This window comes from Tasmannia lanceolata, unplaced genomic scaffold, assembly GCF_043159265.1.
Source record: "Tasmannia lanceolata isolate RefF3 unplaced genomic scaffold, GAP_Taslan_0.1 ptg000003l, whole genome shotgun sequence".
In the NCBI taxonomy this organism is placed as follows: Eukaryota; Viridiplantae; Streptophyta; class Magnoliopsida; order Canellales; family Winteraceae; genus Tasmannia; species Tasmannia lanceolata.
The window spans coordinates 7,150,912-7,169,797 of NW_027518680.1; the positions used below are offsets into that span (position 1 = coordinate 7,150,912).

An 18,886-nucleotide genomic window follows, 5' to 3' on the forward strand; every position below is an offset into this window, starting at 1 on the left:
GAGTATCATAATACGAACTGTTTGCTAACAAACTTGGCGCATACTAATCATCCATTTCCCATCTAAACACATGCACAGTGAATAATAATCTTAAAAATATTAAAAGACACAAGATCATATCAAGTCTCAAAGTCTCAAACACCAAATGAAAAATATCAATTATAGAAAACTAGTACGTCATCGATGTTGTCCTCATTATAGTCATTTTCCTCCTCGATCTAAGTAATGCGCTTAAGTACGTGGACTGTGCTTGACTGGTCCAAAGTGGTTCAATTCACTCGAACTTCCCCCTCCCACGCTCTTTATCTCCCTCCTCCTTACGAGACGGTTTTCAAAGGCTTCTTCTAATGCAAAAAGGAAAAAGTATCTTCAGAAAGAAAGTCTTATTTCCTTTTATCCAAAAATTAATTAGGCTAAATCGCATGAATCATACAATTTATGATTGAATCATAAGATCAATAAAAAATCGCAAGATTCAAACAAATTAATATTCAATCACAGGATTCAAATTGGAACCCATAATATTTGGTTTGAATTGTAAATTGTAAGATTTTCGAAACAATGTTTCTATCTTAGTTGTCGATTTCATTCCATCCACACAAAAATGTGATTAGAACTTCGGAAAAAAATCCAAAAGTAATGTTCAAAACACCATGTTTAGTCCAAAATAAACTAAAACGCAACCCGGGACACTTCTTTTAAGATTTTTCCTGCTTAATTAAATTTTTCAAGGAAAATGAGGGGGCTTTAAGATATATCACCCCTCCCTATTGAATGGGAGGGTTAAAATCCATCATCTTTTTGTCGTACTTAGGATCCATCTGTTTCTTTAATTTTAGGGTGAAACCAAAGTAGAGAGTGTTTTACCCATGCCACATCAGCAATCTATTTGTTTGGTTTCCAATAAAAGCTAATGTAAAGCTCATCTTTACTTTTCCTGTCTCTTCCATGTCAGCTGAATTGGCAAGAAAAAAGTAGCTTCTAAAAAATGAACTGAAATGAAAGAGACTTTTAAGGTAAAATTCATGTAAAGTTGTACTAAATTTATTTTTTTTTATGCTTGGAGATTTCATATTAGCACCTATTTATACCACTTGTTTTACTAGTGACACTCAATTTCACAACACTTCACTTCTCCACCACTCTTGACAACCACACATCCCAAGGGAAGAATACTTCCAATCCACTCAAAGAATACTTCTAATATACTCCGCTTCTACTTCACAACAACAACACTTCACTTTTCTTGTCTCTTCTACCAAGTAAAACAACCAGCTGGTCCCTTAGCGTTTCTTTTGTTCTCCAAAATCCTAATTATGAACTGGATGCAAGCCACAAAACAAATCCCTCACTTCATCAAAAGTAGACGCTAAAGCAATCACATTGAACATAAGTTATCTTGATCAATAAGTTAAATTGTGCAAATCGCACAATACTCATTCACCTTATGCATTTCTTCAAAATAAAACAGACAAAAATAATGCCTTTAACAGTGGAACTCAACCTTTCTAACTCCTACAGACAACCTCTGCTAACTCCTTCAAATGGCTCCATTCCTATGTGCGACCTTAGCATTGTACCCACAAAGCTCTAATTTCTATTTAAAACCAAAACGATCGCAGTACCAACAAATATGTATATAGGTTAAATAAAGCTCAAGTTCCTACATGCATGGTTTAAAATACCGGTTTCGGTCCCTGGGAAAACCGAAATTCCAAATTTTCGAAATTTGGTAAGAAATTAAAAAGAGTATTTAATTAATTTCGAAATTTCGGCCGAAATTTTGTAACAAATTTTTTTTTTTTTTTTTGAATGTCCCAAAAACGAAATTTCGAACCGAAATTTCAGAAATTCTAGCGAAAAATGGGATTTCGGGAAATTTCGGTTTCGGTCCCCACGGAAATTTCGGATTTCGGTCGAAATTTAAAACCATGCCTACATGTACAATCATAAGATTGCCTTACATCCAAATCTGGAACAAGAATCACCTAAGAAAGAAATACAAAGAAAGCCAACAATGAAAAGGTTAAGCATTCCATGGTTCTAAAAAATTTAAGCTCTGCTTATTTTGTATTCTAAGAACCAATTGTGAGTCCAAAACCGATTATTGGACTCAAATTTACATGTAGGCCCTGTTCGTTTCAGATTGTGACAACCGATGGTGAAGGCCCCAACCAATTATAGGCCGAAAAATCGGTTGGGGCCCTCACCATCGATTGTCACAATCTGAAACGAACAGGGCCTTAATTTTGAGTCCAATAATCGGTTTGGTTTTGGACGCACAATCGATTCTAAAAATCCAAAACAAACAGGGCCTAAAAGAATAACAAAACTGAAATGGGTTATGAACAAAAGAGCACAAATCGCATCTCAGACGTTCTTACTCGAATTCTACCACATTGGGGACTTGGAGAGTCAATGAACATGCAAAATCAAGTAAAATGAAAAAGGCTCAAAGGTGAAGAGAACCCTCATTGATGAAATTAAAGGAACTCACCAGTAACGAGAAGCAATCCAGATGAAAGCTGTTTAAGAAACAAAATTCTTTCCTCATGAATCTTCCAACGAGGGTTATCAAAACCATCCTAGGTTTGATGGTTATCCTAATGGGTCAAATTAAAAATGAAAATCAAATGAAATGCAAAAGCAAAACGCCGAGGGTTATAGTAAACAAGACGGATCTATTTCCAAAACAACCCTTATCAAGCATATATTCGGGACAGAGATTATCCTAAAATCAGACTATAACATGTATGAAAATGTTATCAGCACAAACCTAGCTGTCTTTTCGTCTTTAACTAGTAGCTCCTGAGAGCTTTTCAGGAATTGAGTCGAGATAACCTTTGAACAGCTCTTTAAATGCTAAAAGGCAAAATAGTCTGTGAAAATATCAAAATATGGTTGTTCTGGTATCATTTCCCGAACTGAAATATTAGAATAAGAGAAATTATATGATGAATCGGCGTATAAACACATAAAGGTGGTACGATGGAAGTACCACCCTTGATATTGACCCAACAGCACAGCAGCTTCCTTTTTAAGAAAATGTTGTTGGATCAAATATCAAGGGTTCATACTCCCATTCATGGTATAGTTTCTTATTAAAATAAGGGATTTGCTAGCGTCCATCGCAAAAGGCATTTCGCGGATGGTCTGTTAGATCTGACAGCAGCCACCTCGTGAATGAAGACAAACTCTGCTGAAAAGTGAGCCTAGGTAGCTGCTCTCAGATACAACAGACCATCCACGAAATGCCTTCTAAGATGGACGCTACCAAATCCCTTATAATAAATATAACTCTTCTTCAACTTAGAGATTTCAGTTGCCTTGGCTACAGGGGCGGAGCCAGGAATTTACACTTGGGGGCCGGACTAATTTACACTTTGCCTGCATTGATCAAATATCAAGCTTGACTAACTGGAAAACAGAATGTTTGCAAGTCATTTGCCGGGAGGCACCCCCATGCTATATGTGCCTCCGCCCTAAGATTTGTTGAGAGTAACTATGTATCCTTGCATTTTTGCGAAAATCAGATATCTCATATCCGCGAGTCATGGTTGTTCATTGCAGCGTCTAAGGAGAAGAACCCTCGTCAACTCGACATATTCGACCTTCTCTATTGCAAATCGAGGCATGGAGTACATATTCTTTATTAGGTGGTTCCAAGTCTTCATGGTGACTTTGGAACATTGAAACTGTATTAATGTCCATTGTTTACGAATTCTACTACTAGCATTGCGACCTACCCCACTGTGTAAATATTGTCCGGTTCTAAGTCTGCTACCCTCTCCAGTTTTGTTTTCCAACAGCACTATTGTGCCTTACCCACCCCGCACTAGCCTACCCTAGGAGATGCTGAAAATGAAAACGCATTACGTAGTTGAGGGAGAGAGTCCACATGTATAGGCCAGCAATTTTTCATCCGTTGGGTCAGTTTATGATAGTACAATCAAGGGAGTGCCTCCCTAGCAAAAGTGTTGGTTTTGCAATTTTATTTTTCCCTCTTTCCAATAGTTTGTTTCTTCTTCAAGATTACCAAAGAGGTTTACATGTAAAGCATTGACCCGACCCAAATATACCATGGGCCGGGTTCAAAAATCATATATATAGGTCTTGAGTTGGGTCGGTTGTCATGTTGAAAAAGCCGACCCAATCTTGGATCGAGCTTAACTTAAAAAGCCCAATACCCAACCTGACCCAATCTTCATAAGATAAAAAAAATTCCCCACTTCTTCATTAAAACTTACGAGACAAGAACCTAGCACCCGTCTCTTACCCAATGCACAAGGCGGTCGATGCCCCTCCACTTCAATTTTTTTTCAGTCTCCTTCATTCGTACAGGCTCCAAAGTTAAAATCATAAGCTGCATCAAAGATCTATTCACGTGAAAAGCATTTAATTTCCTAACTCAAAACCCATTAGTTGAATCCCAGCTTACAATATCACTTAATTGCAAGTCATTCATGTCGATGTTTCTCAAGGTAAAATGAGTGCAAATGAAAACACCTGACGGGACTGGATGAACTTATCTCAGATAGGGCTGGCTTTATGAATCTCAGGAATTTCTATAAAAAAAATTACCCGACATGGGATAGTTTCACAGGGAGGAGATAGTGATGCAGGCGAAAACCACTAAGAAGGTTCGGTTCGTCAAAGAGGAACAAATCTCTTATTCTTCAACTTTTATTTTCGTCATCTATTTGTAGCCACTTTTTGGGTATCAAATCTTTTTCACTTCACATGATTTTGATATCATAGAGAGGTTTTTCGATTCTCTCTAATGAGCCCAAATCACATGATTTAGGCTTAATTTGGGCCTAGTGCATGCCCATAACGGGATTTTTACTTTAGGATTATTTTCTTCAAGTTTTTAGGTTTTATTTAAGTTACTTTAGATGGACGGCTAGGATTAGTTGCGTAGGTCTGAAGTTAGCTTTTAGGGTTTCTTATTCTTATAAATAGATATAATTTTAAAGCATTGTAATGGACTTCTTGAATTATTGAATGAAAATTAGCTTCAAGGCTTTTGATTTCTTCTACAACTTTTTGGTTTCTGGGATCGCAGGAGTATTTTTCAGTTTCGCTCTGAGAAAATTGACTTCGACAGGAACAAAGTAAATTAATCTCATCCCCTTCGATGGTGATCGAGTATTTTATTTTCTACGACGGTGATTGAAGGGCCCTTATCCTCTTTATCATATCAATTTTGCCTCTCGCTGCTCGGCAACAGGGAACCTATGTTTTTGGACTGCATCGGGTATCATTCTAAAATACACTTGAGTCAACCTTACCTGTCGACATGGATGGATTGGATTCCGATCGTCAATCACCAAAAACTTTGAAAAGCTTCTAGAATGCTCCTGGGTCTTCTCACTTCATGCCACATCGCCATTACATCCCTTTCTCAATCAAATTTCTTCTTCACCCATATTTTGCCAACACTTTGAAATTAATGACATCCATCTTAACATGTAATCGAAATTCAAAGCTTTTGAGTGGGAAGAGAATAAAGATCGAAAAGGGAAAGCTACCAAAATCTGGTCACACGTACCTATTTTATAATCTAGAAAGTCGTAGACACTGTGTTCCTTTCACGACTGGTAAGGTTTAGTCTAAACAACATATGCATTACTCCAATCAATTGAATTAGGGTTCTGAAACCATTAAAGTATCAAATCATTAAGTTGACTAGCTAAGAATTTTATTTGGTAAGAATAATTCAATTTGAGTCTGACTGCAACAAATTTTTATGTGATTTGACATCACAACTGTTCCATGTGGTGGGTCGGCCACCCATCTCATCTTATTATATCTGGGTCTTAAACTGTTCTCAGCCACCGTCCGATCAAAAGAATCAATGGTGGAAATTTCAACTCACCAATTTTCTCCCTACTTGTTTCCATGAAAAAGATTTTAATTAGATAAATAATATTATTAGGAAACAAGAGTACTATCACCACCTACCAAATAACAATAGCTACCATAATAGAGTTGGTAAATTTCTCAAGTGTAATGGAGAAATCCTACCTAATGAAGTGAAACTAACCCACATAATTAGCAACAGAACATGAGTATACAGCTTTTCACCGCCTTCAAAACTAGAGAACCCCTAGAATTTCAAAAAGGAGATACATGAGAAGAAGAAAAGCATACCAAAAACTACAGAAATCTAACATAAAGTCCTCTTTGTCACCTTGAAAGCATGCATGGTTCCAAAAGCCACATGGGCGATTGACTCAACCACTTGTCCTCTCCTCCAAAGCAAATAGATACATTCAAACAAAGAAAACAAAATGCAGAAAAGGGTTTCTTCTTCATTTTGTTTTCCTCCTCCTCCTAGTCAGAGAGGGCTGCTGAAAATCATAAGCTTTACCAAGAGAAAAGAAGAAAATAGAGGGATACCTTAAGCCTTTTTTTCAACAATGGAAATGCATGTATCTACGTATCCATCTCTCTATCTATCTATACATCTCTCTGCAAAAGAGTCTTGGTATTTCTTATAAGGGCCCTTAATAGAAGGAAAAAGAAGAAAAAGATCTAAAAGGTGGTAAGATAGTTCTATCTTTTTCTTTCTACTTTAAATTCTCTCTTTGAATTTCCTTTTAGTGTTTCTGAAATGCTACTGATCTTGCCTTGGACGAGCCAACCATAGAGAACTCAGTGCTCGGAGCCTGTGGAAATACTCAGCAATGGCCAAAAAGCACCTAGCAGATTGACGCGTGGTGAGAATCTGGTAAAGCCGATGAAGAGTTTGGTGCCTCAGATTATCCGCCTGCAAGACAAGGACAACTCCTTTGAAACGTAAGCTCTCATATTATATAAATTCAACTATAGAATATGATGAGATTAGACTTAAACAATCTCTTGACTTTAAGAAGACTAGAATAGCTTTTTAGTATTTACATCATGTTTGTTTTGATAGATACAACCTCTTCATTTACATGCAATTATAGAAGATGATGAGAATTGACAAAAATCTCTAGGAAAATGGAAACCCAAAAAGAGCAAAGAATATTTAAATCACCCTTGTTTAATTTGATAGATAAACCCCTCTCTTCATTTAGAACATATTCATAGGCTGTTGTTGTTCCCTAGGAGCTGTGACTTAAAACAAAGAGAGGGATGAAAATAAGGGTAAAATATTAGGTCCCAAAGAGAATAGGGTCCCGGTCAATTCATAAATCAGGCTACATTATTAGAATGGAGAATATGACAACTTCTGTTTTTTTTATTTTTTTCCTAATGTATTAAGATGGTAGTTTTTTCTTCCTTTTCTTTTTCATGAAGACAATTTCATAAGATTCTCTTGACTTTTTATGAACAAAACCAAGCCTTTGTAAACAGAGAAGTTTAAATAAGCATAGGTTTTCCAAATCAAAGGAAATTGGGGGCAAATATCATTTTTTTTAAAGAAAAAGGTGGCGAGTTCATTTTTAGAAGGGAGAAGAATAGGACTACTTTGTCTTCTAGCACTGTTTGTTTCAAGAAAATAATCTCAAAAAAAAAAGGGGGGGTGCAAAATGCTTCTTTCCTCAGAGTAGTAACTGTAGTAATTATAAATTTATAATTCTAATAGAAAATATTAGGGCCATTAAAAAAAAATAGAAAAATATTACGTGGCTTTACACCAACACCTTAATGGGGGACTGTTCTTCGTGGAATAGAAATCCTTGGATAAGCTGTTCCTTGTATTTTGCTACCCTACTTAGATAATTATATCTTGATTAGGCCGTTATGATTTGCTGCCGCGCTTATTTTATTCTTGGACAGGCTTGCTATCCTCCATTCTCATCGATAACAACCATAATGTTGCGGCAATAATTTATCCTAATTTCTCCATGAACGAAGGTAGATGTGAACAGAAGATAGCAAGCTTATCCAAGGATAAAATAAATCCAGTTCTCAATCCTCCCTTCATGCAGACCATTGTTCTTGGAAACAATATTAGCAAAACAAAATTGATAAACAGTAGAGTTAACAATTTCAAGATTAACGTACGCCAATCCCAAGACCAACTTATCCAATAATTCCTATCCATCCCCGAGGTGAACAGCCGCAAATATAATGGGTTCTTATGTGATGGTGTGTCCGTAAAAATATGAGCAGGCAAAAGTACAAGTAGTAGCCACTTGCTCAAAGATAATAACCATTTATTTACTAGGACTTGGTATGAATAGCCATGGAGCTAAATCCACCCCCATCGGATGATTCTAAACCCCGAACATGTAGCGACTGTTTTTTTATGGATACAAACCACCATGTTGCCACAAACTGGAGTGTTAGAATCGTCCAATGGGAGTGGATTTTGCTCTATGGTTCATCCACATCAAGGCCCATGAAATAAATGGTTTTAATCATTTAAGAGTACACCCCACTACTAGTACCGGTTATATATATCCTTCGGAAATGTCATTCATATAACCCTTCGAACCATGGAGGCAAAAAATAGACAGATTTTTGAAGGTTTATACACTTCTATTTTACCTCCACAAATCGTAGGGTTGGGATGATCCTATGGAGCTGATTTTTTGTGGATACCCTATCTATGTGATGGCCAATCAAATGACTGGTTTGGATCACCCAAACAATATGCCCTCCACTGTATTTTAAGCTAGTGTGTAGATAACTTATCTACACTTGTGTGTAAAAACCATTTTCTCATATATATATATATATATATATATATATATATATATATATATATATATATATATATATATATAATAAACTAAATAATAATATATCTACTTTAGAATAATTTCTCTAATAATAATGATAGTAATAATAATAATAATAATATGGCGATGATATTTTCACCCCCTTTGTAGCAAGTACGCATTCGCCATGTGAACCGTGGGCAATTTTGACGCTTTTTTATGTCAAATCACATTAAAAGGGTGGCGAATGCGTACTACAGGGGGTGAAAATATCATCATCCGAAATGTGATTTGATGTCAAAAAGCGTTAAAGTTGCCCATTGTTCACGTTAACAAGGGGGTGAATGCGTACTCCAGGGGTGAAAATATCATCGCCCTAATAATAATAAGGGAATTGCTAGCGTCCATCGCAAAAGGCATTTCGCGGCTCGTATGTACTGTCGCATGTCATACCAGCCACCTCGTGCATAGAGACAATAGCTTTTGTCTCCATTCACGAGGTGGCTGGTCTGGCATGCAACTGACCAGCCGCGAAATGCCTTCTGCGATGGACCCTAGCAAATCCCTAATAATAATAATAATAATAACAATAGACTGCCATGTTTTGATAATGGGACGAACACACGTTATTTTACACTTTTAACCAGTGAGTGTTGAGAGCTTTTTGGAGATTGTAATAGCCATTGACCGGTTAAAACATGTAAAACAAGAAGACTCCGCCCCATTATCAAAACATGGTCAGCATGAAAATCAGTTGCCTAATGATGATGATGATGAAGAAGAAGAAGAAGAAGAAGAAGAGGAGGAGGAGGAGACCTGTCTAACGAAACCTTCAAGGGTTGTGAGTTTGCTCATGGCATTGGCCATCTGACCCATGTAATTAGCCATGTTCGATGGACAACTGAGTGCATCCGAAGCGATGGTGTCTGAAAGAGACTGGTGAAGAGCTTCTAGTCCTTGACTAAGAGCTTCCTCGGCTTCCTGTGTCGACTGTTGTAGACTACAAATACCCAATATCTGTTGCTCCGTTAATGGCTCTATGTGAGCCAGAAGAATCTACAGACATATCAAAGAAAACAAAAATAATGAAATTTGAGTAAGTAATCTTACTAATATGGTAATATGCAAGTGCGGATGAAAATGGTGCACCCTCTCCGATTTTTTAGTAAAACAGCAAGAACTTTAAAAAAACGTAAACTTTCTCGTAACAAAATAAAAAAAGCTGAAGGAAATTAAATATTTTTTCTAGTTGCTTTTCCAGATACTTTTTTATAAAGAAAAGCTCTAGCGATATAGAAAATGCTTTTGAAGATGCAATCTTTCCTTAAGTTTTTCTCATGCAGATAAGTACGAAAGCGGTTTCCAATACTCCGCATCGGGTGTGCTGCCGTCTAGATACTCTATTTTTTATCGCATATGTTTATTTACAAGGGAAAATGATATTCTCCTCCCCTTTTCTTCCCCAGGCCACCCCTCATGTGTATTGGTTGTGACTTGTGACTACTCTTAATACCATTTATACCATAATCTTGTCTAAAAGCTTAAACATAATGCCGTGCTAGGGTTCGTGAGAAACATGAGTTGGGTTCGTTGTCCGTAACCACTGCATGTGTTAGATTTTATGCATACTAATGTACATTGCTCTTATTAAGAGTAGCGACTTCATAGTATGATATCTGCATTCCCATTCCTATGTTTAAGTAGTGGGACTCCACTTCTTGGTCTATACTTTTCTAAAGGTTGATACCATTTCCAAGATGCTCTCTAACAACCATTCAGAATAGTGGTTGATAAAGTCTGGAGTGGCACTATCAAAACATGAGTCCAGATATCATTTACCTACAACTATTAAGTAAACCCTTTTTCTCAATAGTGTGGCACTCCTCTCTTTATTTACGTTGTTATAATTAGATGTTCAACACTGTTGAAATTGCCAAAAAGGTATTAACAGTGTTTAATAAGGAAATGAGTGCCATTATAAAATGTGGCAGTATATGAGGGAGTGTGGATATCATTTCCCTATTAATATGTATGTCATATTAGTATACAGTGTAGGAATTGAGTTTTATTGTTGAGGTGGTGCTGAACATAAAAAAAATGACGTTTGGGAAGGACAAAAACAACATTTTTTCAAAAGTAAATTATCGAGGAGGAAGATTAAAAGAAGAAGAAGAACAACAACAACAAAGAGAAAGGAGGAAAAAGATGATTCTGAAACAAATAAAATGAAACCTTTATGATATGGGTTTCACACCTTGATAAGCTCTGATGGCCGGAATCCGCCCATCCACATGAAGCATCGTTCTGCAGGCGTCTTCCACATGCCGGAGACGATGTGAAATACATCGGATTTGACGACCATACTCTTCAAGTTCATCATCTCATCATAATGTGCAAGGCAGTTGTCCACATAGAGTCTCAGCTCATTTTCTGGAAGGTGTTCTTGCACCGCAGCTCGAAGCTCACACATGAGCCTATGGTGTTCCTCGAGCCACCTTGCATACTCCATGTCGAAAACTGTGGCGTCTAGATCAAGCAAGACGCTTAGAATAGTCATAACAAAAGAAAAATCAAAACACATTACCATCAACAAGTTGAATTGATGTTAGAGGAGTGCCTGAGCTTAGACCACCAATGCCAGTGGGAAAACCTTGCTCTCCCAAAAGTCCTCCACCAAAAAGCATACCCTAAAAGCATTAACCCAACATTTTTGAATATTTTGAGAAAGCAGGAGTGCCAGAGATTAAATTCATATAAATTAAAAGAAAATAAAAAAATATAGGCCTTTCTTTTTCCCTTTATTCATATAAACAACAAGGTTGCTCGGAGGTGGGTTTCTGTCGAATTGCTAGAGTGGTTTGATTATCTGCCGCCTTGAGGATTATGTGCATATCTGTATTTTTTCTTTCTTTCTTTTGTTTTTATATCGTGTATTATTGGGGTGGCTCATCTCGGGCTCCCGTTTTTATCTTATACAATCTTGCCATTTCAAAAAAAAATAAACAACAAGGTTGGTCTTTAGAATAGCCAAAAATAGAACTCTATATGAACCTAACCTAGCTATGATTTAATATGAATTAAAAAAACCTCTCATTTCTTAATTAGGAATTATCATATGTATTAAACTATTCATCATTGTTCTGCATATAAAGTTGATCATCCTTACTGTCAATCTCCAAAAGGATTCTGAAATAGAGCACCATCTTAATATTTTGTGGGACTGATATTCCTTGGTAATGAAGGGTAGATGATCGACTCTACACTGAATAAGGGTTATATTTGATACATCTGATCATTCTTCTTTGTTGATTCCTTCTTAACATAGCAAAAAGGGGGGGAAATATTAATAGCAACAATAGAAAAGAGCCTAACCTGAGACCTTGCCCTTTGTAATTCTTGTTCCAATTGAGTTAGCTTAATCCTACTTGACTCTAGCTGCTGAACATAAGCCTGTCAAGAGAGAGAATAAAATCATAAACTAGGAATTCAGACCGAAATCCCACATTCAGATTCTGTTTCTTTGTCAGAGATGAATAATAGAAGGATAAGGATATTTTCGCATTAAAAGATACTTAAACTGGTTGTTTATGCTCTTTTCTTCAGCTCACCTTTTTCCTGAGCCTGCTTTTTCTGGCTGCTTCTCTATTCTGAGCAAGCCTTCTCAATGTCTGCCCATAAGAAAATCACCACATACATGAATCCTCTTCCAAAAGAAAGGGAATTAAGCACAAATAGATCTTATAAGGAAAAAAGAAGGTTAAAAGATATCCTATTAATTCACCTTAGGATCTGGTGTCTTTGGTCCTTCTTGCTCTGAACTAGATGTCAGGCCCTTTCGGTTTCCTTCTCTCTGCAAAAACAAATGAAAAATAATAGAAAGATTACAAAATAAAATTTTGATACAAGCACAAAATCATTGACTCAATAATCAAAAGAAAATCTTTAGCAAAAACCCAATCTTTGTTGTGCAAACCAGTTTTGTAGACATTATATGTAGTCTCAAGTTGTAGAAAAAAAATAAGAAAAATAGAGAAAGGAAAGAGATCATTTCCATATAAAGGTTTGTCTTTACCTTCACTCCCAGCTTGACATCTTTCCCAGGTTCAGGCCCAGATTCTGAACCATTTCTTGGATTGGCAGATTCCATGGCTGTTGTTTCTGATGGTCTCTTTGTAGCACTATCAGTTGGAGAAACTAAACCTATACCCCCCTGCAGAATAAAAAAACCCATTTTTTAACACCTTCGAAGAAGAACAAAAGGAAGACAAGGCTTGATCTCTTTTTAAGTCTCATATATACCTTGGTAGATGGCTCCTCGTGCATGGGTTGAGAAGGGAAAATATTCAAAGTTGGAGGTCTGATTCCTGAGCTCTCTGCACAGACAGATTAATCTCTTAAAGGTGCAATACAAAGTGAAGATACGATGGAATGATGAAAAGATAAGGCATCTTATTTCTCCACAGACACAATCATGACTGAAGAATCAAAGACAAGGCATAAGATGTATGAATAATGAGCAAAAAAACCTCCCATTGGTCATGCATTTGTAGCTCTTTCTACCCAAAAGCAAAAAAGGAGAGAGAAAAGCTAAAAACTGAAATCCCCGTACCCTTTTCAGTACAAGAATTAGCAAGAATTTCATGAGGAGTTTGTTACATGTCACGGTCTAAAAATCAGCCCCCAAACCCCATTTTTTTTGCTGTTCAAATTTCTTCAGCTTTATGAACAATCCGGTCAAAGAGAGTACTATAGAGCAGTTTAGCATGCTTTCTCCGTGACCCAAAAAGCCCTTTGGAAGGAATCTCAACAGCTCTCTCTCTCTCTCTCTCTCTCTCTCTCTCTCTCTCTCTCTCTCTCTCTCTCTCTCCTCTATTTTTTTCTAAAACACAAAGAACAGGAGAAAAAGCAAAGTAGAAAGAAAACTTACGTCTTTGTTCATGAATTGAAGAGTGATCTTGTCCTTCCAGATAGAGAAAAAGGGCTTGATCCAATTCACCCAAATCATAAGCTCCACTCTCCTTACTACTACTAACCAAAGAACATAAAAAGAAAAAAGAAAAAGATGAGGGTCTCTTTTAATAAGGACATATAAGCTGTTTTTGCACCAAAAAACCTGTTTTTTCTTTCTTAGATTGAAAAAATTAAAGACATATTTTTTTCTCTATATTCTTCTCTTTGATAATTACATGAAATTTCCAGGCATAGAAGATGATGATTGCATCATCCCATATGAAATCAGATGCTCTTCTTGTTGTTGGGTCTGTTGTTGATTCCCTTTATTAGCCATGAATGAACTCTGTTGAAATATTTTTTCTTCTCCTTTTCAACGACCATATAAAGAAACCCCATTAATGGAAAAACAACCTTGTGTTCTTTCCATTGGATAGGAAGAAGAGACCTCCATGCTTGATTTCTGATTCAATGAAAAAGGCAACAGAAAGGAATAAAATAAAATAAAATAGAGAATTCAATGCTTAATAAAACAATAAAAAAAAAAAAAGACAAGTTCTCTTGCCTCTTCACAAACCTCTCTTTTTCTATCTCTCACCCAAAACCTGGAGACTTCGAAACCCAAATTTTCAGATAAGCGTCGTTGAAGCCGGTAAATGCCCTAACCGACTCACATGGACAAAAACCGCCGTAGACTAGAGAAAACCGGCTTTTTCTACATTGAAAACCCCTTTTTAATGTATTACTGGAAACCAGGAATGGTTTTCTGGGTGAGTTTTCTTTGTTTTGGTCAAATTACTAGAATGTCCTTCTCTTTTGTATAAAATGCCATCTTAATACACAGTACCAACCACAGTAAGTCATGCATGTGTCCACACACGTAACCGATTACTAATTGCATACTCACGTGTCTGCTTGTATGTGTATGTGCATGCATACATAGATGCACAATGTGTCTCAGTCTTGCACCGTTGGCCTGTCTTCTTTGCATGAAAGTTAACGCCCACATATGTATGCTCATACATGTAATCCATACATGGTGCACATACTCACAGACAACGTTACGTCCGAAGCCACTAGTGTAGGTGCTCACGCGTGACTTTAAACTCGTGGCATTAGGGAAATGATACACTCATATTCCCTTGTTTCCATAGTGGCACTCCTATTTTTGTTTTAGACTTCTCCTAATTGGCTGGGTAGTTGTCCAGAGAAGCAATAATGCTGCAATACATTAGACAGTTCCTTTAAGCTACTGATATTGGCACTACAATGAACTTGTCTTTTCCTCTTTAATTAGCTTCTAAAATCTGGTTGGAACTGTCCATGGACACTTCAGTGTGTAACTACGTAAATATCTTGAACTTGAATTTATCAATCATTTCTTTATTCATCAATCGAAGGGCTTTTTTCTTGGAGAAGTAGTAGGAACATGTATCGCACGTCGAAAATTTGGAGAGACTCTGAGGAACTATAATAACCGTTGACGGTAGTTTAAATAATAAAACGAAAGTTGGGTCAGTGCAAGTATCAAAACATGGTAGTGCCACTTCACTAGCTAGCCTTCCTTTATGACTGGGGGTCTTATATGCTGGATATGTGTTATGTGTGTTATTTTTCCAAGGAAAATATGAGGCATATGAGTGGGGAAAAGTACAAATAGGGCCCACTTGTTAAATCATCCAAAGTATTTATCAGTCAGGCTTTGAGATGGATAGTCATGCATCAAAATCCACTCACTGTTGGACTCGATCATAACCTTCCTCTCTGTAGCTGTTAAATGGATGGTAAGAAAACAAAGAAGCAATCATCTACTCATAACTCATAACAGGGATCATAACCTACTGTTTAAACATTTCTTATCAATCAATTGTAGAACTTGATTTTGGCTCAATCTATAAATAGAGCCCAGAAAATAAGGGCTGGGTCTAGCTCAATTATGCTTCCCAACCACTTCCCTCTTATATATCATCACCAAAATTGATGATAAGGGTGTGTTCTTTAAACCTTCTCAGGAGTCTGGTAATGGTGTTCTGAAAAAATTGAAATTTTGGAGAGAATAGCAATTCTATTATGCTGATTTCTCTCCATTCCGGGATAGAGAATGAAAGAACACTCCATAATCCTCCACTCATTCCTCATCTCATAAAACTCAATGGGAATCGAAACAAAACAATGTAAAACATTTTAATGATTCAACAGAGAGGGTGGATGGTACCAACACGATCTAGCTAGTGTGAATATCCATAATCCAGTTAGCATTAGGTCTGGTATTATTCATCTATAAACTGATCGGGGCACTTCGGTCATTTCACTTTCCACAATTTCCCGGTGCAAGTCGGGTATTTTGCAGCACCGGCAGCTGGAGTTGGCATGACGTGAAGATGCCCACAGCAACTGACACGTGTCCGGTAAGCCCTCTTCTCTCTCTCTCTCTCTCTTCAAAATAAGGGGGCGTTAGAGTGGTCCCCACAGCCGAGTTATTTTAGACATGGACGGCTACAAGTCTAAAACCTCAGACTCGTCAAACATCTGAGAGTGGGCCCCACCAGACCATCCCCCCTTATTTTCTGCGATTTTTTTAATCGGCGTTTTCTAACAACTCTCAAATAAACGGACTTCCTTGGAAAAAGAAAATTCGGTTTTCAAGTTTTAGACTTTTGCTATCTTTGCAGCAGTTGTTTTCTCAGGTCGTTTAATCCAATTTTGGTTCATCAAACATCACTACGCAACAGATGGACGGTGCAAAAGAGTTGACAAAGATCAGAAGCTCATAACCGTCCGATCAATGGACTTTTATTCTTTCAACCATCTATCTATTACCAAGTGCCCAAATCCTCTCTAATCGGACAATCCTAATCATCCAACTGGGAAGGTAGAAAAAAATGATTAAATTAATATTAGTCAACAATTTAACCTATTATTCTAAAAAGATAGAACTCACCCACGAGCTCTAGCTATTCTGAAGGAAACTTCGGAGGGAACCAGCTACTAGATGGTTCGATTAGTCTTTCGCCCCTATACCCAAGTCAGATGAAAGATTTGCACGTCAGTATCGCTGCAGGCCTCCACCAAAGTTTCCTCTGGCTTTGCCCCTCTCAAGCATAGTTCACCATCTTTTGGGTCCCGACAGGCATGCTGACACTCGAACCCTTCTCAAAATATCTAGGTCAATCGGTGGTGCAACCCGACAATGGGATCCAAGGGATTTTAAAGAAAATACACATGGTTATAATGTGTTTGCTGATAGAGTTGCTTTATTTGGAAATATCGTTAAAAAAATGGGGATCAAAATGGAATACAAATATAAAAGATAAATGATCTTATAAATATATATAATATACACTGGGACAAGATGTATAAACTACAAAGAAACCCTACTAATACTATCCAATCATGCACATTATCATCTACTAGGTCAATGGCCATACCAACCTATCAGACTGATGGGATCTTCCAACTGTCAGCAGGTCAACTGCTTGCATTTCATTGTCAACCAAGGTCAGGGGCATGATACACAAAATGAGAGGAGTGATCGAACGCTTGAGATCATTTGGTCATCTTTTTTTGGTGAGGGGTCATCATTTGATGGTCATGATCAAGTGATCACGGGTAAAGATTCACAGTATAGAGGTTATACACTGAGTTACAGTGTATAGCTAACGCACAAGATCATTCCTCTTCAAACTATTGAAAAAAAAAAAAATTGGTTTGATTACATTGTGTGAACATTTGCAAAAAACAAATGCAGTAAAAAGACCAATTTGCATTTTGCTTGCTCTCCTGTCCAATTTTGTTTCTTTTCCTTTGACAATATCTGATAATACGAAAAACAGGAAGAACAAAAAAAATAAGAACAACTCCTTTTAAAATTCTACTATCACTATCATTGACGTTTTAGTGGTAGTTTTGTTTAAAGAAAAGGAAAGACAATTAACCTTCTATTGATTGTTCTTGGCCTACAAACAAGCTTCAAATTGAGAGGTTTTATTTTCTTATTATTTTTTGTTCTTTCCAATTATTATTTTTTTGTTCTCTCCAACTTCCTCTTTGGCCAAAACAACCCAGTATCTCACATATGAATATGTTGTTTCAATTGTTGTCATTGTCGCTGAGAGAGAGAGAGAGGGAAAATTAACAGGATTAGGTATATCCAATCACCTCTACAAATCAAAGTTGTTTAAACTAAATAAGATGTAAAGGTCTCTTAATTAATTGTCTAGGGTTGCCATGACTACCACCTACTCCTCTCAATCGTAATCATCCTTTCCTACCCGAAAATGACATAAGATGCATCAAAAAACCCTAATCAATTAAGTTAATGATGCAGCAAAAACCTTAATCCAGTTTAGGATGCCATTCGAAAAAAAAAAATGCATGAAAAAAACCCCCCAAATCCATGCAGCAGGTGGGGCTCACCATTTTACCTCATGTTTTGATGGAGGTGGGTCCTACAATCTCCACCCAAGCGGCCAAGCCCATGCCTTAAGGTGGACCCTACCATTTTACACCTTATGTTTTGATGGGATGGGGCCTTTATTTTAGACCATGTATAGCATGGGCGAAGAATGTTAGTATATTTCTAAATTATAATTCGGATTTGATCTATTTTATCGGATTTTTGTGTAAAAACTGATAAAAAAAATAATAATAATAAGAGTGATAAGATAGCCTCCCATGTTTTAAATTAATATTGCCTCGAAACTTTACTCATTTTATAAGTTGTTTTTTTGGTTCTTTATTCGAAGTAGGAAGTTTTTAAAATCCAATTTCTTATTATATTAACATCACTAACTATATATTATTCTTTATTGTTATTAGTTTACTTTTTAAATGGTAATGTTACCATAGCCTGAATTAGGTCACCAAATCCGTTCACCACACTTTTTAAAATGAAACACCGGAGATGGAAACAAGATTGTTAGCATACGGATCTTTCTTGGTGTAATTTTACAGTACTAATAAGGAATTCACTCTATACTCCACAAATCAAGGGTTGTAAAAAGAGAAGAGGGAAGAGTAAAGAGATCGGGGGTTGTATCTACCACTCAAGCAAGTTGGTTTCTACAGGCGGTCACAAAAAAACCGCTACTAAATGTAACATGATTTACCAGTGGTCATAATAGACTTCCACTATCAAAGACCATTTTTAAGTTGAATGACACCAAATTCAATGTAAGATGCTACATTGTTCATTACATGTGATATCAGCCCGATCCAAACCCTTCAAAAGGTGGCCCCACCATGGAGACAGCACAACCTATAATCCCACTCATCGACTG

General features: G+C 36.9%; 1 protein-coding gene across 4 annotated transcripts; it reads right to left on the bottom strand.

Annotated features, from left to right (window-relative positions):
- Window positions 1–5,978: 5,978 nt before the first annotated feature.
- On the bottom strand, window positions 5,979–14,342 carry LOC143849755 (bZIP transcription factor TGA10-like). 4 transcript variants are annotated; one of them, XM_077358938.1, is made up of 12 exons: window positions 14,185–14,342; window positions 13,844–14,070; window positions 13,585–13,685; window positions 12,957–13,030; window positions 12,730–12,867; window positions 12,439–12,507; window positions 12,266–12,325; window positions 12,030–12,107; window positions 11,275–11,344; window positions 10,912–11,174; window positions 9,474–9,713; window positions 5,979–6,772 (listed from the first exon to the last, which is right to left on the bottom strand). In XM_077358938.1, exons 2-12 carry the CDS (start codon window positions 13,942–13,944, stop codon window positions 6,620–6,622), a joined length of 1,347 nt encoding a protein of 448 aa, XP_077215053.1. In that variant the 5' UTR covers window positions 13,945–14,070; window positions 14,185–14,342; the 3' UTR covers window positions 5,979–6,619. The 4 variants fall into 4 exon arrangements, with proteins under 4 accessions (XP_077215053.1, XP_077215052.1, XP_077215050.1 ...); XM_077358937.1 differs by having other exon boundaries at window positions 10,912–11,183; window positions 13,585–13,682; window positions 14,185–14,341; XM_077358935.1 differs by having other exon boundaries at window positions 10,912–11,183; window positions 14,185–14,341.
- Window positions 14,343–18,886: the final 4,544 nt, after the last annotated feature.